Source organism: Sarcophilus harrisii, chromosome 5, assembly GCF_902635505.1.
Source record: "Sarcophilus harrisii chromosome 5, mSarHar1.11, whole genome shotgun sequence".
NCBI classification, from domain to species: Eukaryota; Metazoa; Chordata; class Mammalia; order Dasyuromorphia; family Dasyuridae; genus Sarcophilus; species Sarcophilus harrisii.
The window spans coordinates 98242399-98267652 of NC_045430.1; the positions used below are offsets into that span (position 1 = coordinate 98242399).

Here is a 25254-nt window from a genome sequence, read left to right on the forward strand (position 1 = left end):
AAGTATTCTGAAGACATCAATTTGAATAGTTTTATGCTTGTGGTCATTATGTCTGTTAATAGTCATCAGCCCCTGGCAGTAAGTGAGGCAATTTCTATGCATGCCTTGATACTCATCTGGTAAGAAAATGTGACATTTGCTCAGGTTCCCTGGAAACATTGGCAGGGCAGATGCCCTCTTTATTCTTTTTTATAATTGGTTAATTAGACTTCCAAAGCCCAATTATCTGTACTTCAAAGTTTGGAGTAAAATACACATCCATAGTTACACATAGAATTATTTTCATTAGAAGTTTTATATAAAATGGATGATTACATAAATATTATTTTATAAGAAGTTCTGTTCAGAACTTCTTAGGCAGAATATACAAAAATCTAACAAAGGGAAAAAAAATCTATAAATGAATTTTCGTAAGTCTATGTCCGAGCTAGATATTTTATCTCTACAAGTTACATACCTAACTGGATCACTCGATGTAAAACAGATGTATAATACATACAACTGAGAAAAATTTGAAGAGATATTGCTGTGTCTTATGACATCCCTGAAAGTGTCAGAAACTTCCAAATTAGTGTGAGAGTAGAAATTGTAGCTTTGGATTGCTTATGGCATAACTGGAACAAATGCATCTTTAAAACTGATTCTCTGAGATGGTCATTCTCTTTCTGATATTGTGCTTCATGCCGTTTCCTGCTACAGAGGGTTTTACTCACAGTACAATCATGAATTGAACAGGTAAAAGAGGAAGGATTTCTTTCCTCTGCCCTCCTCTGTTTTACCTCTGTTCCAAGAGAAATGGACCTGGAGTGTTTGTTTCTGTTCTGTGTTGTATGTCTTCAATTTCAGGTATAGGTGTAATCCCCACAAGGCTGGGAGCTGAGCCATGATGACTTTGAAGCCAGGGAAATGGGGCTGAGAAAAACTGGGGTCCTTGGGACTCAAGCCCAAAGACAATTTTTGACTTGGAACTGGAATTGTGAACTATGCAAGATTTAACCTTTTGCCAATCACAGCTGCTTTTCCCCTAATAATTTTTTATGTGACATCAAATATATAAGTATATAAAATAGGCTTAGAAATCAAACATTGACTGATAACAAATCATAATTTCATGATGCCTACATTCAGATATGAAACTCCACGTAGGGTTCAAATCACAGTTTAAGAAAATGGGCTCAACAGAATCTGAGCTGAGCTATGAATCCAGTCCCCAAAGACAAGGGTGGTACAAAGAGCTTCCTTTGGGGATTATGCCTTTTGTGTGTTGGGAGAGTTGATTCTGTAGGTCTATAATTATACCTTTGAAGCAAATATATCTTTGTAAGCACTAACTCAACTATCAAGTGGTTAAATGGAACAAAGGATGAGGATGAGGAGAAAGAGATGAGGAAACTGAGACTGACAGATTAAATGACTTGCATATGAGCACCTTGTTTAATTAACTTAAGCTAGTTTTGAATTTGCATCTTTCTGCCAACACAATATCTACTATTTTACCACCTATCTTCCTTGCTGAAATCCTTCCAACCTTCTAAGGCTCAGCTTGAGTTGCCACCTTTTCTATGAAGCCTTTCCTGATAGAATAACTGTTCTACCTGCCCTCAAACTTCTCATCAGAAATGATCCTTTCCTTTCCATTGTTGACTATTCATCATATACTAAATTATATTGTATTTACTTGTATCTCTGAATTTTCTGCCCTACTAGACCATGACTTCATCGAAGAACCATGTAATTTATCCATGTAGCTCCCTAAGGTACAATGCCTTTCATTTTTTTCTTTTTCTTTTTGCTCTGAACCTGTGATTATATTGGGATAGTAAAGGATCTTTGTGGAAACACAGATCAACAAGTTGTAAGCAAATTAAAATCTTCCCTGAGAATTACCTGGGACATGGAGAGATTAAGTGACTTGACTTTGATTGTAAAGGTAACAAAGGTTTTATGTGTCAAAAGGAGGACTTGAATCCATTCCAAGACCTGGCTGTCTCCCTACCTTCTGCATATGAGGCACTTAATATATATTTATTGGTATTGAGTTTAAAACATTACCCATTGTCTATGCTATTCAGGATGGGAAAAGCCAAGCCCTTTTCTATCATAATTTTCTATCTATTCAAAAACTGACAGAGACTTTTTCAAATAGGCAAGAATGAAGACAGCTCCTTATAATAAAAACTTATAGTTTTTCATTTTTACATGTGTATTAATATTCCTAAGCATTTTAATAGAAGGATCCTTTAGAGGTCAAAAAAGAAATACTGAACAGGATCCACCATTCCTTTGCTTATCTTAAATAGGACCATTCACTTTGAAAAATTTTTGACAAGTCATATGTATATGTATATTTATGTATAAAACAATATCTCTAATATATAGTCTCTTAACCATTAAGCCACACACCTATTAAAAAACAGAAATAACAAAGAACTGCTATTTTAGGAATAACTATTAAATATACTTTTCTTGTACCAAAATACAAAGAGCAAATAGAAATATTCACTATTTTAGATTATAATTATTTTTCAGTTTGGGCAAACACTAATTAGTTACTGAACTGTCACAGAATCAAGATATGAATATATAGTTATTCTTCAAAAAAGTATTAAAATATGCTCTTTACAAAGCTATTCATATCCCTTTATGACAGGGAATATTTTAAAACATTAAAAATGTAGCTGAAAACTAGGAATAATTTTATTTAAAAATAAGCAAAATGTAGTGACACTTGGTTTTAAAATCTATTAATTTCCTATACATTTATTTACCTAAGAAAAATAGAAAATACAAACAAAACTTAGGAAAAACACAAAGAATATATATCTAACTGCAAAGGATGAATGATTACAAGCATAAACTATGAATTAGATAATGCATTTTGTGTATTTTAAAGAATGTGACACCTTTTAAATTTGTATACAATTTTTTGTCTTGTATCACATAAGCCCATTTTGCTAGTACTACAGTTTCTGAAGAATTAAAGCTAAAATTGTCCAGGTGGATAAGCACTTCATAAAACTACTTGCTTGTTAACTTTGTGAACAATCATGTGTGTCCCATCTTTAATTCTTCAGCAATCTTTGGTCAATTTTTAATTTTCACTTCTGTCTTTGGAAACTAGGCAGAAATTAGTCATCCCTCTGTAACTTTAGTACAAAAGTACTGGAGAATTTCCTAAGGCACACAGAGGTTAGTAAAGTGGCCAGGTTTACATGCTTGTTTGTATAGCTAGGAAAAGAAATCTGAATCCAGTTCTTCCTGAAGCCAAGCATAGTGGTGTCTTCCTAAGAAGAAAGTAGATAAAATTCCTATGAAAGCTTCCAGATAAAGATACTCACCTATAGGTTGAATTTTTCCCTTCAATTAAAATGTGCACAAAGTATTTTTTAGTTTGGTTCTCCTTTCAAATTATAACTAGTCTTTATGTAGTTTAATTTATCTGGGACTGTTTTGATGTCTTCATTTGGATTCTGACCTAAAATGCATTTACACAATATAATTTTAAAATGGATTGTATGAGGTATTTCCTTTTAAGAATTTCAGCAAATATCATTTATTTCACATGTTACACTGGACAGGAATAGAAATATTCCGTGAAAGGCTTCAGAGTCAAAGGAAAGAACACATTCTGGGGCTACATGACTAAAATTTATTTTCATACCAAGTGACAGATTGATAATTGTTGGCTTGTTTTACTAATTGTATTATCGCTCTTTAATATTTATAGTAGACTTTGGACAATGTTCTTAGGACAATGTCTGAATAACTTTATATACACAAAGAACAGAAGGCATATACGAAGTACTCTCCTTTTTGCCCCTGGTATTTAGAACATTAATGGAGTAGGTGGGGGACTTGCCCATTAAGAATAGTGTCCATCTTCTAAAATAAGATTTGTAGTAATTTGTAGAAGATGAAGTGTTAATTTTTTCTCCTTTATCCAACTGACCTTTTAAAAAAACTGAATTTATAATACTCTTAATTATTAGCAAAGTCAAGAAAAATTTCCAGGAGAAATTCCACTATTTCCAGCGTTTAGAATAGTCAACTCCCAAAGGCAATCTTTCCTTAGGCACCTACAGGTTTGCATATATAATTTGTGGGGAGAAAGAGAAATAAATATGCTAAGCCTAGAATAGAAGAGTGTAGGGGTGGCACTGTCAAATTCAGTGCTTGCCTTTTTTTTTTTTTTTTTTTTTTTTTTTTTTGCTAAGGCAATTGGAGTTAAAGTGACTTACCCAGAGTCACACAGCTAGGAAGTGTTAATTAAGTGTCTGAGGCCAGATTTGAACTCAGGTCCTCCTGACTTAAGGGTTGGTGCTCCATCCATTGTGCCACCTAGCTACCCTGCTAACCCATTTCTATCTCATTCTCTGGTTTCTTTCCCCCATTTTACCAACAGAGAATGATGCTCTCATTAAAGACAGCATCATTACTAAAATCCCAATTACCTCAACCTTTCAAGTGCCCAAGGCAATTAAGACTATACATTTCAAAAATTTCAAATCTGCATTAATTGAAAAGGAAGTTTCTTCACACTGAGGTTCCTGCAGATCCAGGTTTCTTTTTTAAAAAAAAAAATACAAATAAAAACTGATGAGTGCCCTAAATATCTTTTAAAATAATATCTAAATTATTACCTTATATTTTTTAAAGTATAAATTTCTTAACTAGAGCAAAAGCAAATTGCATTAAAGGTGATATCTTTATTTATTTATTTTTTTTGTCCTTTCCCTATTTCTCTTTGGGATTTAGGATTTAGGATTTAACTGCAAGTTTAATTATGCCAGCTGTCTTATAGCTTTCAAAACATAATTTTTCAAATCGAATTGTTGTTGGTTTTTTTAACTCATGCTTTTCTTCTTTTTTGGACTGGACCACTGGAATAGTTAATTCCTACAAGGAAACTCTGCTGCTGCAGATTTGCACTTTTTCTGAAATTTTTAGTCTTAAGAAGAGCTGCATGGGCACTAAAAGGCTAAGTGATTTATCAAGGGTTATATGGCCAACAGATGTCAGACAATTCTTGAACTCATGTCTTCCTGACTCCAGTAATGATTTTCCATCCCTAACATTAGGGTGCCTTTCCTTTTGTTTTACCATTAGTGTTTGTTCTATTTGAAAATGCTTGTTACATATAAGCTTAAGCTCCACACCATATATACAGTTTGGGGTGGTGATATTGAAACTGTTAAAAACTTATTTTCTTGAGAATCCATGAAAAAGAGGAGTAAAATTTAAATGTTTTTAAACTTTTAACTAGATATAGGATTTATTCCATTAAAACATTAACCCGATATATTGCTGATTGTTAGAATCCTTACAAAGTGATAAGTCAGTTGCCTAATTTAGCATGGTACTTAGCAAATCCTCTAGCTCACTAATGTATTTAAGTACTCATTGGAGTTCACACTTTTGGGAGATTCACAAGTCAGTATTCAGTATGAGATTAACAAATCAGAAACCCATAATCCCACTCTCGGAGGAGGAATCAACCTTTTACAAGCATAAAAAGAGCTTCGGTGAGTCAGTCAGAGTCAGCTTGGAACATTGCCAGGAGTTGGAGAGGAGCACTCTGGGAGGAAGCCCACAACCCTTCTCTCGGAGGTGGAGTCAGATTCATTCCATCTTTTCACCTTTGTGCTGGTGGAGGCTGAAGAAAGCAGAGGCAAAGGACAAGCTGCAAGAGCTCTTGGAGAAAATAAACGTTTGGATTTTATCAGCTGGCTTTATTTGAAGTGATTATTACTTGGAACTGAAACTAAGGCTGCCACCAGAAAACCTCCCCAAGAAACCTGTTCCCAGAGAGAACCATCCTATATTATATAAAAGAAAAGAACACTACAGCTGATAATGTTATTATTGGTATGAGTCTCCTCTCCAAGATAATTTTACATTTTGAAAATCTGGTAAAACATTTTCATTCCTTAAATTTTGGAATTTGTTTTTATAATGTAAATTTCTTAAGATTAATTATTGAACTATGTCATACATCTAGGTGTAAAGGGCTGAAACTCTGAACAGGTGCACTTGAATCAGACATCTGAGCACTTAAGGCTAATTACCTATTGGACAATAACTCTATTAGCATATTTGGAATTTCTCTTCTCACAGTTAATGCTCGCTCAATGCTTGGGGTTAGGAGAATTGTAGGGGGGATTGGGAGTGGAGTGAGACAAGCCAGAGTCACTTTGGAGGAGGATGATGAGAAGTGAGGTTGGTGCAGAGCTTGTGGCAGTTTTGTCCATCCCCTTCACTTCTCACTCTAAAGACCAAGGACTTTTGCTTATCCTGACTCTGGCTGATTCTGAGGCCTCCAGGGAACTAGCCCGGAACTTCACATCTAGGTAAGACAGAAAACATTTTACCCTTTCCATTACCTTCCTAAGCTCTTTCTGAGACTAAAAGGTTCTTCCTGATTCATTTTTTTGGACTGATTTACTGACCTAGAGCATGGATGCCATGTTCCTTCCTATTTAGATATGAATGACTTTGATTCTCTTATTTACATAATACTTGCTTGCACGCGCACGTGCGCATATACACACACACACACACACAGCATGGCATTTGGTAATAACTGTTTAAGAAAAATAATTATCTAAATCAAGTTCCTAGATTTAGTAGATTGATATTTTCCATTCTCAATCTTTTATAGCAATATCTATTATTTATGACCCTTGCCCACCCAATTGCCTTAGAATGCCCAAGAATGATTCTAAATCAGTGGTGTCAAACTCAAATAGAAATGGGGGCCACTAAAGTGTACACAAGGAACTCTTGAGGCCACATATTGATTTAGGAACCACATATTAACATTATAATTGGGTTGGCCACATTTGGGAGTATTATGGACCACATATTTGACATATCTGCTCTAAATCCTCTCTAATTTGTTTGTACTGTTAGAACTTTGCTCCAATTCAGTTTGTCTTCTATTGTTTTCATTACCAATTTGAAAAGATGGTATTAAACCACTACAAAAAACTCTGCTGTGTACATACATGTATTAAATATTTTATTATAAATTTAAAATAAATTACACTCAAAACTAAAAGTCCAAATTGTGAGTTTCATTTTACTTCCACTTTCACTTAGAAAAAAGATGTGTTGAATTGAATCAGCAATTTAGACTGTCTCTCATAGTCACTGAAACAAAACATACTTTGTATTTTTCAAGAAAGTTCAACAACCAAAAATACATTTCTAAAATAAATAAACCAAGGCCCTTGGGTCCAATTTACTTCATGTCCTAGGCATAGGGCTTCACTAACATTAATAAATGAATTGAGTTCTCTAAAGATTTTTAAAAAATATTTTTGTGCTTGACTATAAAAATTTTTTTCTCAGTACTTTACTTTTCCCCTCAAAAATAATGAGACTTAGAATATCCAATGTTAAGCTAATAAACTACTATTCATTTATATTGTTAACTGTCTTGAGAAATTACACTGCTTTTTCCATCAAAATATCAATATTTGGGAGAATTAATTAATTATGAATATAAAACCTTTTATTAAGTGTTTAGTAAGTGCAAGCCACTTGTATTAAGTTCTGGGGATAAAAATACAGAAAGCAAGATGATCTCTATCCTTAAGGACCATGATTACATTCAAATAGAGAAAGATAATTTATACTGATACACATGATAGATAACATATCTATATCATACAATATATCTTTATAATGTGGCTATATGTGAAATAGATATATCATTTCTATCATATTTTAAATATATATCATATATCATATTTATATATACACATATACATGATATATATGGAAGTAGGGGCCACATATGAGGTTTTTTTCATTTGGAAAATCATAAGAACAGTGAATGGAAACATGGGGCAATTGATTTGACATACCCTTTCCAAAAATGGTAGTGTTGATTTCATTACTGTGTCCAGGCTAAAGAGGTAGAAAGGGAAGAAGGTACTCACAGTGGAGTGGTAAGAAAATGGACAGAATGTAATCAGGTAGACCTGGGGATAACTAGATATGATAACCTCTCAATGAGAATAACATTTGTAATTTTAATACCTCTGTTAAATTATTAGAGGGGAAGTATTATAAAAGTTATCATATGTTTAATGATATTAAAATATACAAGTAACACTTGTCAAGGATAATTCTAGTGACTTTCCTTATAAATTATATGAGGATGAAAAAAATTATATATAAGAGAAGGTCATTCTCACTCTCTCTCTCTCTCTCTCTCTCTCTCTCTCTCATATTATCCTTTTATACCTATGCTCTAAGGTTCCAAATATTTATTACCACTCTCTTTTCCAAGGTTGCAGATAATCTCACACTGGCCCTCAGGATTAAGTAAATTACCCTATGGTAATTTAAGAAAAGATTTGGGATTTCAAAATTCATAGAACAATATTTGGAAGGATCTCTAGAGCTAACCCAAACATAAAATTGATTATAATGAGGCTATTTCCTTATTATTTCTCTTTGACCTTGATCAATCTTTATGATCTATGAAAATATAAATGTCATTGCATTCATTGTGTTAGCAGTGGATGTACCCATAAGCATTTTTCTGTATGCTGAGCTTGACACAAATTTGGTCTCCACTGGTGTGAAAATGAAGCCTCCCATAATTTCCCCTCTCCCAGGGAGCTCAAATTATCCCAAGTAGTCAAAGTGCTACTGTATCTGATCTTTTTCTTGAAACTTCCTGTAATCGTTTTTCTAATCGATCCAATTTGGCCAGATTTTCCTTCAGCAACTTGCTATTTGGAACCAGTTGTAAGGCTTTCTCATAATAGCCTCTTGCAGAAACATAGTCTCCCTGTGGGGGGAAAAAAGAAGGGTTACATTCTGTTCCATTTGAGAAAGCCAATGTTAGAAATCAACATTATCTATACTCAACTTAATATTAATGTTTAAAAAAGAAAATATTACATATTACTGGCAATTTCATATTTGTTGATGGACACTTTCCATGTGGAAAATGTGATGGAGAATGTGAAGAAAGAAGAGTAAAAACATAAGTGGGACAATGGAAGAACAGATTTTTAATTCTATTAAAGCAAGAAGTGAGGATTTGGAGTAAATTATTTGGAAATTTGAAAGGTTTTTTTAATCAGCACGATTTCTGCTACTGTCATTATCATTATTTCAAAATGTTTTCTTCTTATAGCATAAAGCCAAAACAAAGGCAACAGCTGTGTTGTATCATAGTCACAAAATTAGTGCATCAAATAGTATTTGAACTCATCTGTCTTGATTCCCAAACTATACCACTGCTGTATGTACCTCTATTTTAAATCTTAAAGTAAAAATAAACATATATGCATGTATTTGTGACATACTAGCTTATTGAAATGCCAATTTTATAAATTGAAAATAAAGATAATTTTAAAAATGTTCTGTGTCCAGATAATGGACCTAGCTCTTGGGAGCAGTGTGTGAAAAAGAAGAAATGTCTCTTTACCTTAGCTGCTGCTCTTACTGCTAAATCAAACTTAACTATCCTCGTATGATCTATCCATTACCTCACTGTCAACCCTATTGTCTTCATGGTTTTTATTCTTGGCTTGCGGTCTGAACTGCCTTCTTTGTGTCTTCTCCATTCTCAATTCTAATGGCTAGATTTTCCCCTACTACTCTTTTGTACGCCCCTTTGTTTAAGAGGTCTCAGTTCATTCATCAATACTTGCCCTCTGGTCCTAACTCTTAATTCCAGATTTTCTTGTTTCTGTTAATGGCATTATGACATTGTTCCATTTACCAAGATTCAAAACCTTGGATTTGCAGATAGTTCCTCCTTCACCTTTAACATTCAGTCAGTCTCTAAATGAGAAATATAATCATTTATATAATGCCTACTATGTGCTAAACAATATGTTAAGTGCTTTTTACAAATATTCTTTCATTTGGCCTTGTAACCCTGGGAGATAGGTGCTATTATTAAAAGCAGACAAATGTTAAGTGATTTGCTCTAGATTACACAGTTAATAAAGTCACATTTAAATTCAGATTTTCTTGAATTCATACAAAGAACTTTATCCCCTGGTCCACCGAAGTATTTAAATTTTATAGATTCTATAACGTATCAATTTTTGATCTCTTCTTTTCCACTATAAAATGCATAGTTATTTTGTTACCTCTATCCTGGACTCTTTTAATAGCCTACTAACACTTGGGATATGGATATTTTAGGAGTAAGTGCTGGGACATAATAAAAAATAATGTATTTCTTTAAAAAGCAAAATAGAATGCTGGGATGTAATTTTTTTTAAAAAGATGAATCTTGACAAGGATGTAGGAAAAGCCCCAGGTTTAGGCAACAACAACATCAACAACATGAACAACAAAATCATAAGTTCATGAAGAAAAGATGTCAGTATAATGGCAGCCTTTGTGGGAAAAGGTCAGGGTATTTGAGTTGATTTTAAGTTTACTGTGATATAGCTGCTAAACAGAATAAATGATTTTAGACAACATTCACAATGTCTGGATTACTGGAAGAAAAGGTCCCATTGCACTCTGCCCTGATCAAACACCCTGCTTATTTCCCAGAAATGTGGAAAACTATATCCTGTTTGGGATGTCACATTTAGGAAATTATATTTTTAAAGAACTGAAGAAATGGCTGAAGGAACGAACTAAGGATATTTAATATGGAGAAGAGAAGATTGGGGAAAGGAAGAGAAATGACAATTGTCTTCAGGTGTTTATAAAGCTGTCATATGTAAGGGTGATCAATTATTTTCCTTGTGTAGTTTTAAAGGAGTGTGCAACTAGGGAGTACAGGTAGGTAGAACATTGGACTAAGAATCAGAAAGACCCATATCCACTTGTGGAGGAGGAAGATACAAGAAGACTAGAAAAGAAAGAGGGGACTAGCTTATTAAGGCTTTGAATGCTAAAAAGAAGCTATTTGCTTCTGAAGGTAATATGAAGCCACTGAAGTTTATTGAGTAGGGGAGGAGGTGAGGGTGACATGATCAGATCTTTATTTTAGGAAAATAATTTTAGTGACTAAATGGAGGATGGATTAGAGTAGGGTAGACAGACCCATTAGCAAGCTATTGCAATATTCAGGTGTGAAGTGATAAGGTCTTGTACCAGGGTAATGGCAGTGTCAGGTAAGAGAAAGGGAGTGTATTCAAGAGAAGCTATAAAGGTAAAAGACCTATTTTAGAGAAGAAAAAATGAGACAGCAATTATGATTTGGGATAAGTAAACAGATCAAATAAATTGAATTTAATTTTTTTTTTAAAAAAGAGAAACTATATGTTGTTATGTTGGTAACATAAATAATTAATTTTAATGCTTAGAATATGCTCCCAATAGCTTCTAAATACTTAAAGTCACTAAGTGAATTACAAGAAGAAGAGACAATAAAACAATTTAAATTGAGGGACCTCAGTTTATCCCTACCAGCCCTTGATAAAATAAATTAAAAGCAAAAAAGGATTAACCAAAGGACCTGAACAGAATATTAGAAAAATTAGATATGAAAGATGTCTGGTAATTACTAAATGAAAATAGAAAGGAGTATACATATTCTATACTTGGTATGGCACCTTAAAAAAAACTGGAAAAACAATAAACTATATTAAAGAGCTACTGGAAAACTGTTAAAAATCATCTAGAGACTAAATAATTAAATCCTAAAGACTTTCTGGATAAAAGAGCAAATCATAGATATAATTTTTATTGAAAACAATGAAAATTTTATTGAAAATAATGATAATAATACATCATTACAAAAGTTAAGGAATGGAGCCAAAGAGATTTTTAAGGAAAAAATTATACTCTTTTTATTGTTGCTGTTGTTAACAAAAAGAAAATAAGAGTGGATTGATAAGAATATAACTAAAAATGTTAGAAAACTAACAAAATGTTAAAAGCCCAATAAAACTCCAAAATAGTTTGGCCAATGAGATTTATGAAAGAATGTTATAGAAGGAATCTTAGAGATTATATAATTCAAATTTATCAACTAAGGACCACACAGATATACACAAATAGAATATAAGTTGAGATACACGCACATATATAACCTGTAAATAGCAAAGTCAATTATATCTTTCAACATTTAGATTTTCAGACTATATTCATCATGTAGATCAGGGGTTTTTAATATTCGTGTATGTGTGTCATGGATCCCTTTTACAATATTATGAAGCCTATCAATAATAATGGTTTTTAAGAATAGTTAAATCTAAGAACAATGTTTTTTAAATACATGAAATTAAATACAGAAAAGACAAATAGAGAACTGATCTATGTAAAAGAAATACTTTTTGCCACCTTGATATGTTCAATTCCACCCATGTTCATCCAGGCCTGTGCTTGTTCTGGGTTCAGTTGTACAGCTACTTGATAGCTCTAAATAAATAAGAAACAGCTTCAGATCAGAAAGTAAACACACAATAAAAACACATTATAAACTTCTTTATTTATAGAAAATGTAAATTATTAACATAATTATCACAAATTAAGAGCTATTATTTCCACAAATGACCTATTATATCTTTATGATTTTCTTACACTCACTAGATCACCTATAGTTTTGCTGAGTATAAAGTGTGAGTAATTAAAAAGTGTAATTTCCCAATAGAGTTATCTTTTAGACTCACAGAAACTGGACACTTTAGAAAATATAAGTGATTTTTATTATGGGATATTAATTTCCATTTGTCTTAATGTATAAAAATACTTTGTTTTTCAGTTATTTTCATTGTAACTTGTAATAGTAGTAGTGTAGCACTACTAGTACTAATTAGTACTAGCAGAAGGAACATTAAAGAATCATAGAAGTGGAAAGGGACCTAGAATATTGTGTGCTTCAGTCTTACTCAAATACTTACAACATCCCTAATAGGTACTTATCTAACCTTTGCTTAAATATGTCTAGTAACAAAGGAATTCATTCAAATTTATCTTGCTGGAATTTTGATTCACTAGCACAGAGTTTTAGCTTAATAAATATTTGCTGTCTACCTACCTGCCTATTATTTAGAATGTCCAATTCCTTCTTCCAAATAGTAATTCTTCAAATATAAGAAGGCAGCTATTAATTATCGTTATCGATTCCTTACCATTCTGATCATCCTCTGGATGTACTTTAGTTTGCTAAGTAGATATAGTTAGTGTTATCATAGCAGATTTCTAATGAGACTATAATTTTCCTTGTTCTGCATGGCCCAAGATTACATTAGCTTTTTTTAAAAAGCAATTATGTAACACTGTTTTGTCATATTTATCATCAACTCAGCCCTTCCAATCTTTTTCAAATGTCTTATTGTCAATCTGACTTAATTTACTTTGTTCTTATACAACTGATTATTTTGAAGTTTAATGAAATGCTTTAGGTTTAGGAGGGATAAACTTCATTTATTTTGACTTTACCTAAGATAGTTTACCTTATGTCTTAGTCTATCGATATTTACTAAAATTATTAATAAGGCAATACAAACAAAACAATATTGTAACTAATACATTTAATTCTTTACGAGATAAGTGACTTTGATTTTCATTCATACATATGTATATATATTCCATAACAAACTGAATAACTCAAATGATATTATATTTGCAAAAAGCAATTTCCAAACTTTAAAGCATTATATAAATGTTAGTTAATGTTGTTGTCGTCATCCTTATTTGTCACAGTACTTAGGCCAGTGTTCTATATATGCTATATTGGTAAGTATTTGATAAATCCTTGTTGAAATGGAATGTTAAGAAAACAAATTCAAATCAGGGATGTATCTGAGAGAGAGAAAGAGAGAGAGAGAGGAAAGAAGAGAGGAGGGAAGGCAGGCAGGCAGGCAGGTAAGAAAGAGCCCACTAACTTATAAAGAGTAAATTCTGAGGGGGCGGAGCTAAAATGGCTGAGAGGACACACACTTCATTCTGAACTTCTTTCCACCCTCACTTACTAATTACCTTATTCAGCCTCAGAAATAGTGCTTGACTGGTAGAATCCATGAATATTGGGAATACAAGAAATTGCCAGCTGAAGATAACTTGGAAGATCGCCAGAAAAGGTTGGTCCTGATTAGGGTAGGAGAAGGCCAGTGCAGGCAGGGAGGCAGAACACGGAGGCTAGCCCACGCTGAGAAGACTGGGGGCAGGATGCGATCTTTGTGGGCAGAGAATTTGCAGGGAGAACTCTACTACAGGTTGGCTGCTCTGCTTTGGTTGCAAAGCAGTAGATCAGCAGAGAAGTTACACAAATGGCAAAGGTAGAATATACCCCAAAATGTCAAAGTTTAACAGGACCTGGCCACACCCACCCAGCACCGGGGGTGACTCAGCACAACCACAATGCAGCTGCACAGTCATAGTCCACGTGGGGCTCTGAACAGAGCAGTCACACTTCCTGCACAGTGGGGTTCTGCTCAGGACAATCACACTTCCTGCACAGCAGGGTTCTGCCCAGGGCAGTCACAATTCTGCACAACAGAGCTCTGCCCAGGGCCGTCACACTTCCACAGCAGTGTGGCCACTCCTCCCAGCCTGTTCCTAGTACAACTACTGTCTCTGTCCCTGTTCTGTAGAGGAAGCTGAGAACCTCCTTGCCGTGAAGGCAGGCCCTAAGGACTTTTTAAAAAATGAGTAAAAAAGCCAAGCCAGCTCTAACTATAGATAGCTTCTATACAGAAAGAGAGCACATTTCCAACCCTGAGGAGACTAATAGCAGACACTCTCCAGACAAAACCCCAAAGGAGAATATAATCTAGTCCTCATCACACAAGGCTCTCCAAGAAGAAATTAGAAAAGATCTTAAAAGAAAGTTGGAAGAAAAATGGGGAAAGGAAAGAGAAGCTCTACAAGAGAGTATGGAAAAGGCATATAGCTCAGTAAAAGAAAGATTTGATAAAGTAGAAAAGGAAAATAAATTCCTGAAATCCGAAATGGAAAAGGTAAAGAACTCCCAGGAAAACAGAATTTGTGAATTGGAAAACATAAAGAACTCTTAGAAAAGTAGGATTTGTGAATTGGAAAAGATAAAAGAACTCTCAGGAAAGCAGGATTTGTGAATTGGAAAAAGAAAATAACTCATTAAAAAAAAATTAGTGTAATGGAAAAAAATTTCATAGAGCAAAACAACTTCATTTATCAACTCAATTGGACATATACAAAAAGAAGTAAAAAAAAATGACTCATTAAAAATTAGAACTGAACAAATAGAAATGAATGATTCGTTGAGACATCAAGAATCAGTCAAACAAAACCAAAAAATGAAAAAATAGAAAAAATGTTAAATGTCTACTTGGAAAAACAACAAACCTAGAAAATATATGTAGGAGAGAATCTGAGGATTATTGGACTTGCTGAAAATTATGATGAAAAAGAGAACCTAGACCTAGAACTAGATTTTACAGGAAATCATCAAAGAGAACTGCCCAGTTGTAATAAAATCAGAAGGTAAAATAGGCATTGAAAGAATTCATCGAACATCTTCTGAAAGAAACCCTCCCCAAAAAACTCCAAGGAATATTTGTGGCTAAATTTCAGAACTATCAGACTAAGGAAAAAGCAGCCAGAATTTTTTCGATTCAAATTTTCAACTCCCAAATTTTCAATACCAAGGAATCACAATAAAAATCACTCAGGATTTTAGCAGCTTCCACATTAAAGGATTGAAGGCCCTGGAATATGATATTTCATAAGGTAAAAGAACTTGGAATACAGCCAAAAATAAACTACCCGGCTAAGCTGAGCATTTTCCTCCAGGGAAGAAGATGGACCAAAGAAACAGGTGAATTCCATTTATTCCTAATGAAAAAACTTTTTTTTCCTAATTCACCTAAATTAACAAAAAATTTGACTCCAAATATAGGACCCAAGAGAAGAATAAAAGATAAAAAGAACTCTTGAGAACTGTATTTCTGTTATGGGCATACATAAAGAGCGCATGGTATAATTTGATTATATATCAACATATATTTATATGTTGATTATATAATACATAATTATATATAATAAATATATAATAAAAGTGGAAAGGGGATAGTATCAGAAAAAGGGAAAAGGGGAGATAAAAAAGGGAAATTGTATTCCATGAAGAGGCAAAGGAAACCTATCATATGTGAGGGAATTAAGAGAGGGGGAGGAACATTGTATGAATCTTACTCTCACCAGATTTGGCTCAAAGAGAAAATATTAGATATATTTGGTTTACACAGAAACTTCTCTCACCCTCACTAAAAAGTGGGAGAGGAAAAAGGAAAAGGAAAAGAGTAGGCTAAATAGAAGGGAATACAGAAAAAATAAGGGAAAGGTATAAGAAAGGGGAAGGGACTCAAAGGGGGTGGGTGGGAGGGATTCTAAAGAGGGAGACCTACGTGAGGCAAGTGGTGCCCATAAGTTTAATACTGGGAAAGTGGGTAAGGGGGAGAAATGAAAAGAAAAGTAGAATCTGGGGATAATAAGATGGCAGAAAATACAGAATTAATAGTTTTAACCATAAATGTGAATGGGATGAACTCTCCCATAAAGCAGAGGAGGATAGCAGACTGGATGGATTAAAAACCAGATTCTTACAATATGTTGTTTACAGGAAACACATTTAAAGCAGGGTGATACATACAGAGTAAAGGTAAAAGGCTGGAGCAGAATCTATTATGCTTCAGGTGAAGTTAAAAAAAAGCAGGGGTAGCCATCCTGATCTCAGATCAAGCAAAAGCAAAAATTGATCTAATTAAAAGAGGGAAGGAAACTATTATCTTCCTAAAGGGTAGTGCAGACAATGAAGCAATATCAATACTAAACATATATGCACTAAGTGGTATAGCATCTAAATTCCTAAAGGAGAAGTTAAAAGAGTTGCAAGAAGAAATAGACACCAAAACTATATTAGTGGGAGATCTCAACCTTGCACTTGAAGTTAAAGAAGTAAATAGAATATTAGAAAAGTTAGGTATGATAGATCTTTGGAGAAAACTGAATGGAGACAGAAAGGAGTATACTTTCTTCTCAGCAGTTCATGGAACCTGTACAAAAATTCACCATATATTAGGACATAAAGACCTCAAAATTAAATGCAGAAAGGCAGAAATAGTAAATGCATTATTTTCAGATCACAATGCAATAAAAACTACATTCAACAAAAAGCTAGGGGTAAATAGACCAAAAAGTAATTGGAAACTAAATAATTTCATCCTAAAGAATGAAAAGGGGAAACAGCAAATCATAGTACACAATAATTTCACCCAAGAGAATGACAACAGTGAGACAACGTACCAAAATTTATGGTATTCAGCAAAAGCAGGGGGAAATTTATATCTCTAGAGGCTGGCTTGAATAAAATAGAGAAAGAGAAGATCATTGGGCAAATTAAAAAACCCCAATCAAATACTAAATTTGAAATTCTAAAATTAAAAGGATAATAAAACAAAGTAAAAAAAGAAACTATTGAATTAATAAATAAAACTAAGAGTTGGTTTTATGAAAAAACCAACAAAATAGATAAACCTTTGGTAAATTTGGTTAGAAAAAGAGGAAAATCAAATTGTTAGTCTTAAAAATGAAAAGGGAGAACTTTCCATCAATGAAGAGGAAATTAGAGCAATAATTAGGAGTTACTTTGACCAACTTTATGCCAATAAATTTGATAATCTAAGTAAATGGATGACTACCTTCAAAAATACAGGCTGCCCAGATTAACAGAGGAAGAAGTAAATTGGTTAAATAGTCCCATTTCAAAAAAAGAAATAGAACAAGCTATTAATCTACTCCCTAAGAAAAAATCCCTAGGACCAGATGGATTTACATGTGAATTCTACCAAACATTTAAAGAACAATTAACTCTAATGCTATATAAACTATTTGAAAAAAATAGGGAATGAAGAACTCCTATCAAATTCCTTTTATGACACAGACATGGTACTGATACCTAAACCAGGTAGGTTGAAAACAGAGAAATAAAATTATAGATCAATCTCCATAATGAATATTGATGCAAAAATCTTAAATAAAATATTAGCAAAAAGATTACAGAAAATCGTCCCCAGGATAATACACTACAACTAAGCAGGATATATACCAGGAATGCAGGGCTGGTTGAATATTAGGAAAACTATTAGCATAATTGACTATATCAATAACCAAATTAACAAAACCATATGATCATCTCAATAGATACAGAAAAAGTATTGATAAAATCCAACATCCATTCCTATTAAAAAACACTTGAGAATAAAGGAATAAATGGACTTTTCCTTAAAATAATCATTAGTATCTATTTAAAACTGTCAATAAGCATCATATGTAACAGGGATAAACTGGAACCATTCCCATTAAGATCAGGAGTGAAATAAGGTTGCCCACTATCTCCATTACTATTCACTATTGTATTAGAAATGCTAGCTTTGGCAATGAGTTGAAAAAGAGATTAGAGGAATTACAGTAAATAATGAGGAAACCAAATTATCACTCTTTGCAGATGATATGAGAACCCCAGAGATTTTACTAAAAAGCTATTAGAAATAATCCACAACTTTAGCAAAGTAGCAGGATACAAAATAAACCCACATGAATCATCAGCATTCTTATATATCACTAACAAAATCCAACAGTTAGAGATAAAAAGAGAAATGTCATTTAAAGTAACTGCTGATAGTATAAAATATTTGGGAATCTATGTGCCAAGGGAAAGTCAGAAACTATATGAGCAAAACTATAAAACACTTTCCACAAAAATAAAGTCAGATCCAATCAATTGGAAAAATATTAAGTGCTCTTGGATAGGTCGAGCAAATATAATAAAGATGACAATACTTCCTATATGAATATATTTATTTAGTGCTATATCAATCAGACTCCCAAAAAACTATTTTAATGACCTAGAAAAAATAACAAAATTCATTTGAAAGAACAAAAGGTCAAGACTTTAAAGGGAACTAATGAAAAAAAAAATCAAATGAAGGTGGCCTAGCAGTACCAGATCTAAAACTATATTATAAAGCAGCTTTCATCAAAACCATTTGGTATTGGCTAAGAAATAGATTAGTTGATCAGTGGAATAGGTTAGGTTCACAGGACAAAATAGTCAATAACTTTAATAATCTAGTGTTTGACAAACCCAAGGACTCCAGATTTTGGGATAAGAATTCACTGTTTGACAAAAGCTGCTGGGAAAATTGGAAATTAGTATGGCAGAAACTAAGCATTGACCCACACTTAACACTGTACACCAAGATAAGGTCAAAATGGGGTCATGATCTGGGCATAAAGAATGAGATTATAAATAAATTAGAGGAACATAGGATAGTTTACCTCTCAGACTTGTGGAAGAGGAAGGAATTTATGTCCAAAGAAGAACTAGAGATCATTATTGATCACAAAATAGAAAATTTTGATTATATCAAATTGAAAAGCTTTTGTACAAACAAAACTAATACAAACAAGATTAGAAGAGAAGCAATAAACTGGGAAAACATTTTTACAGTCAAAGGTTCTGATAAAGGCCTCATTTCCAAAATATATAAAGAATTGACTCTCTAAGAAATCAAGCCATTCTCCAATTGATAAATATTCAAAGGATATGAACAGACAATTTTCGGATGAAGAAATAGAAACTATTTCTAGTCATATGAAAAGATGCTCCAAATCATCATTAATCAGAGAAATGCAAATTAAGACAACTCTGAGATACCACTACACAACTGTCAGACTGGCTAGGATGACAGGAAAAGATAATGCTGAATGTTGCACGGGATGTGGGAAAACTGGGACACTGATGCATTGTTGATGAAATTGTGAATGCTTCCAACCATTCTGGAGAGCAATTTGGAACTATACTCAAAAAGTTATCAAATTGTACATACTCTTTGATCCAGCAATGTTACTACTGGGCTTATATCCCAACGAGATCTTAAAGAGAAAGAGACCTGTATGTGCAAAAATGTTTGTGGCAGCCCTTTTTGAAGTGACTAAAAAGTGGAAATTGCATGGACGCCCATTAATTGGAGAATGGCTGAATAAGTTGTAGTTTACATTTGTTATGTAATATTATTGTTCTGTAAGAAATGACCAGCAGGATGATTTCAGAAAGGCCTGGAGAGACTTACATAAACTGATGCTGAGTGAAATGAGCGGGACCAGGAAATCATTATATACTTCAACAACAATACTATATGATGATCAAATCTGATGGACATGGCTCTCTTCAACAATGAGATGAAACAAATCTGTTCCATTTGTTCAATAATGAAGAGAACCAGCTACACCCAGAGGAAGAACTATGGGAAATAAGTATCAACCACAACATAGCATTTCCAGTCCCTCTGTTTTTGTCCGCTTGCATTTTTGATTTTCTTCTCAGGTTATTTTTACCTTATTTTTAAGTCTGATTTCTTTTGTGCAGCAAAATAATTGTATGGATATGTGTACATATATTGTATTTAACAGGAACTTTAACATATTTAACATGTATTGGTCTACCTGCCATCTAGAGGAGGGGGGGAAGCAGGGGAAAAGTTGGAACAGAAGGTTTTGCAAGGGTCAATGCTGAAAAATTACCCATGCATATATCTTGTAAATACAAAACTATAAAAAAAAGTAAATTCTGAGAGCAGTTCAGATGCAGTCTGAAATAGTACATTTACTATGTCTGCTGAGCCATATGATGACCAATGAGATTTTTCAGTCTAAATAAACAACATATATATTTTTAAAGATACAAGCTATATAGCTCTCTTTATGTGTTTATGATAAAGAAAAAGACAAAGAGAAAGAGAAAAAAAGAGAAGGAGGGAGAGGGAGAGAGGAAACTTGAAAACTTATATAAATTATATATGGGTCATATTCTACCTTGGTCAAGGAGTTCACTACCATAAAAAAATTACCTAATTCTTCTTATATTCAGGTATATTTATCTGTGTGTGTATTTGTATGTGTTTGTACATGCACACACATACACACACACACATACACCCCTATATACAAACGTAAATATATTTATTTTTAAGAGGGGGCATGTCATAGGGGACAAATTTTTAGGTTTGGAAACAGATTCCTAAATTCAGATCCTATTCTTGAAAAAGTAGATGTATGATTATAGTAATACTGAAGCTCAACATACCTCAAGGAATATTCTAGAATTTATCTAAATTATGTATAGTTTACAATCTGTCTTCCTGGAGGAACTTGCTATAATAAGAGTTTATTCTACTGATAATCCCAGATTCTTCATATAAAATTGTATTTTTTGTTTATATTTAAAATTATGATAGGTTATTACAATAGATTTCCATTGTTTAAATTAAGTGGAATAGGCAATGGATGCTTAATTTTTCACTTAAGAGAGAAATCAGTTTGGGCTTAGGTAGACAGAAAAGGCTATTTATGGTGGAGGTTGAACTTGAAATGAGCCTTAAGGATGGATATAATTCATATAGGCAGAAAAGACGGTGGATAAAGTGTTTGGGGGAGGGATAATGGAAAGAGATGAGCCAAAAAGACATAATCTGAATATTTAAGACATGTGCATGGGATTAAATTAACTAATCCAATTGTATTGTAAGCACTCATACAAGTAAGTAATTGGAGAAAAAATTGGGACCAAGTTATGGAGGGCCTTGAAGGTCAAGCTAGAGATGATCAGAATCATTTGATTCTAACGCACTACTGGATCTTCAATTATGACTTAAAAAAAATACACTGTTATGCTTATTTTACTTATTATACATTATATATTATATTCACATACTATATAATCATACTAATTATATTTATTAGGCCATAAATGGGAAAAATGTATTTAAGAAGCTTTATTCTGTTTAATTTCAAGCATTTGAAATCTTATTAGTGTAGGTACTCTTTCACCAATTCAGATCACAACTCCTCTATGATTGAAAGGATGTTTTCTAATAGTTGCTATATATGATTGAAATATCTACAAAAATTTAATGAAAAGCCTCCACAAACTCATCTATTATAATTCCTTAAAAATAAACATAATATATCAAAAGAATTGCAAAATCTCTCTAGCATAGGTGAATTTGCCAGAGCTAAAACTGGGCTCTGCCTCCTTGCCAACAACATCCCCACCCTGCCATGATGCATTAAAATGGAATTTTAATTCATTATAATCACTGAACTCAAAAAATGGAGCATTTGAATATATTCAACATACCTCAAATGCTTTATCAAGAAAATTCTGTTCCCTTAGTTGGTTTCCTTTTGTGAAGAAAAGCTCAGAAATGACTTTAGGATCCTTTGGCTTTAGCTGGAGAGCTTTATCTATAGCTTCTAGTGCCTAAAAAAAATAAAAAATAATAATGTAAGAATCTGAATTGCAAAAATCCATTTAATATAGCTTATTATTTATGTGATATTTGTTTGATACTATTGAGCCTAACTTCTTAAACTTCTTAAATTGTGGGTTGTGACCCCATATAGAGCCTTGTAACTGAATATGGGGGTTATGAAATGGAAAAAAATTTTAAAAGCCCTGCTATATAGGACAATGAATGTCAAAAGACCCAGACACTAAATCCTAACTTTGCCTCTGACAAATGGTCTGATCTTCAGGAAGTAACTTCACTTCCCTGTAACTCAGTTTCCCCATTTATAAATTGATACTATTTAAAATATGTGAGAAAATTTTTTTTACCACACAGCTAACTTCTGTATAGTAATTCTTATATATCAGGCATTATGCTAAACACTTTAAAATTGTATCTTTTTTGATTCTTACAATAATCCTAAGAAATATGTGCTATTATCCTAAAGAGGAATGTTATGTATACTTTTTAGACGGGGAACACAAAGCAGATAGAAATTAAATGATTTCCATTTAGCTATTAAGTATCGGAGATCAAATTTGAAATCAAGTCTTCTTGATTCCAGGGTCAGTGTTCTTTCCACTGTACCACCTAGCTGCCTATAGGAAGTAAATGTCAGACTTCAGAGTTGATGATTTATCCACTATGCCATCTACTTTCTCCTGCTTGTCATATTTCAAAGGTGAAAGCTCAAATGCTCCATAAGTATCCTTGTAAATATCAGGAGAGATTAAGAAAAAAATCTCCAGCATGTTGGATGAACCTTATTGAATTTATTGAAAGATATGAACAGATATATATATATATATATATATATATATTTGAATATATAAATAATTCCATGATAACCCATTTTTTATCTTATTCATGTATGTTTAAAACTCTTTATCCACTTATTTCCTCCAGCTAGTGAACCCAGAGAACATTTAAAAGCAAAAGCAGACTTCACTCAAGCACCACAGTACTTTGGGATAATGTTCTTGCTTGCTGTAGATTGCTGACAACAGACGATAACATTCCAGGCATCCAGCCTCTTCCGACACAATATGGTTGGTCATTTTTTCAGCTTCTTCTGTCTGCCCCATCATGGCCAAAACCTGAGCCTAAAAAACAATTCAGTGCTTTGTTTTTTAAATATACAATAGTATTTCCATCCAAATAAATTGTTTTGCTTGCCTTAGCCATTCTGTATATATTAATAATATTTGGGTTTAAGGATATTCAGAACTTGTCTAGTAACTTGCTGATATTGCTGCATTAACTATTTGATAATCTCTAGTTGCTTAGGTCATTGGCAAGGAACATATGATAGATAATAAGGGAGCCCTTTGAGAATGAAAGATTTTGCCTAGACTCCAGTTCTGAATATATATTTTAGTTTTATTGTGCTAATAGATAAGTTTCATTTGTTGCTCGCTTAATGAGTAAGAAGAGCAAAGACTGCTGACCTGCATCTGTATCTTGAGTGAATGAATTCAATACTTAGTAGCATGTTACTATATGAAGAGAAAATAACTATTGTACTATAGATGCCAGGATTTCTTGACTGAAAGAATGCCACTGATTGGTTCAAATATACATTGTTCATATTTTTGTCTTATTGGAATTTGATAATTGACTGGCATCCTAGGATTTGTAATTTACAGGAAGAAGTATTCCCTCTCAGTCATGAGAGTAATTTGGAGCTATGAAAATCCTTGAGCTGGAGGACAGAGTTGAGTAATGCCTGGAAGTTCGGGATGCAATACATCCAGTCTGTAAGAGAAGAAGGAGAAAAAGTGGAGACTACAGCTTTCTAAATGGCAGTAGAAGCTGTGGGGGGTCTTCCAAGTTCTACTCAGGACATAAGAAGCCAAGATGGAAAGAATCAAAGGAAGCCACAGAGGCAACAGGCAAAAAATACAAATGGAGGAGGACAAAGAAGTGTCAGAGAGCTTGAGATAGGCCATTAGGCCTATCGATAGGCCTATCAAAAACAAAGACTGAAGCTACTGGTTTTACTTACCTTTTCAAAGAAAGACTTTCAACGAAAGTCATCCAAATAGTATACTTTTTCCCCAACTTCCTCCCATCACACCTGTCTCATAATAGATACAGCCATATACTGTGCTCACTTCTTTTACCAAAATAGTTTTTTGTATCCTCATTTTTACCTCAAACATAAAAGAGGTCAGAAATTAACTAGGGATAAACAAAAATTTTGATTGGCCAGTGAGCCAACGCTATTTTACTACTAGAAATTTTAACTGGGGACTTCAAGCTATTTTGATCATGTTATTTACTTTTTCTCTGATATAAACTCCATAAAATAGAGAAAAGCACCAAGTATACCCAAAAGCTATCATATTCTGTCTAGGTCAAAAAGCTTAATCTTGAGCAGGGCTCCAAAGTCTCAACACAAGGTCTGCTACTGCTTAACTCTTGTAACCTCTGCTACTTTCAATTTTCTTGCAGAGAGGAATTTTCCCTTTAAGAGCTACCAAGTATGACTGAAGTTTGCCTTCTGGCTCAAATGTCTCCATTTCCCCAAATTGTTCTCAGAACTCAGTATTACCAATTCGCGGATGTCAGTTCTTAGCCCTCTTTACCTTTGAATTCAATTGTTCTTACCAGAGCCAGCTGGATTTCCTTAGCTGAAGGCTGGAGTGCTGCAGCTTCACGGTAAATCTGTAATGCTTCTTCATACCTGCCAGTATTGTAATATAGTGCTCCCAGAGGGGACAGTATTTCAGCTGTTTGTGTTATATCCAAGGCCCTAAACATTAAGAAAAAGCACGTCTTTTTTTTCCCCTTTAACTTTTATCCTTTCCTGAATTTGTGATCTGTACTAATTGTTAGCTCTTCAAAATTCATTTTGAATTATTTTTGTCCATATCATTCTATAACAATTTTCTTTAAGAGGTATGTTTCAGGAATATTCATACTTGGAGAGGACTATCTGTCCTAAGAACCTTTGCTCAAATTTTATTATATCAAAGAAAATACAGAT

At 33.3% G+C, this 25254-nt stretch overlaps 1 protein-coding gene across 2 annotated transcripts in view; it reads right to left on the reverse strand.

Annotated features, from left to right (window-relative positions):
* Positions 1 to 6997: 6997 nt before the first annotated feature.
* Positions 6998 to 25254, reverse strand: part of TMTC1 (transmembrane O-mannosyltransferase targeting cadherins 1) — a 228488-nt gene continuing 210231 nt past the window's right edge. For both annotated transcript variants that reach the window (XM_031938103.1, XM_031938102.1), the window contains exons 16-20: positions 24876 to 25020; positions 23231 to 23368; positions 22115 to 22237; positions 12277 to 12354; positions 6998 to 8803 (exon numbers count right to left, since the gene is read on the reverse strand). In XM_031938103.1, coding sequence (XP_031793963.1) covers positions 8651 to 8803; positions 12277 to 12354; positions 22115 to 22237; positions 23231 to 23368; positions 24876 to 25020 — 637 coding nt within the window. In that variant the 3' untranslated portion in view covers positions 6998 to 8650. The remainder of the gene's footprint in view (positions 8804 to 12276; positions 12355 to 22114; positions 22238 to 23230; positions 23369 to 24875; positions 25021 to 25254) is intronic.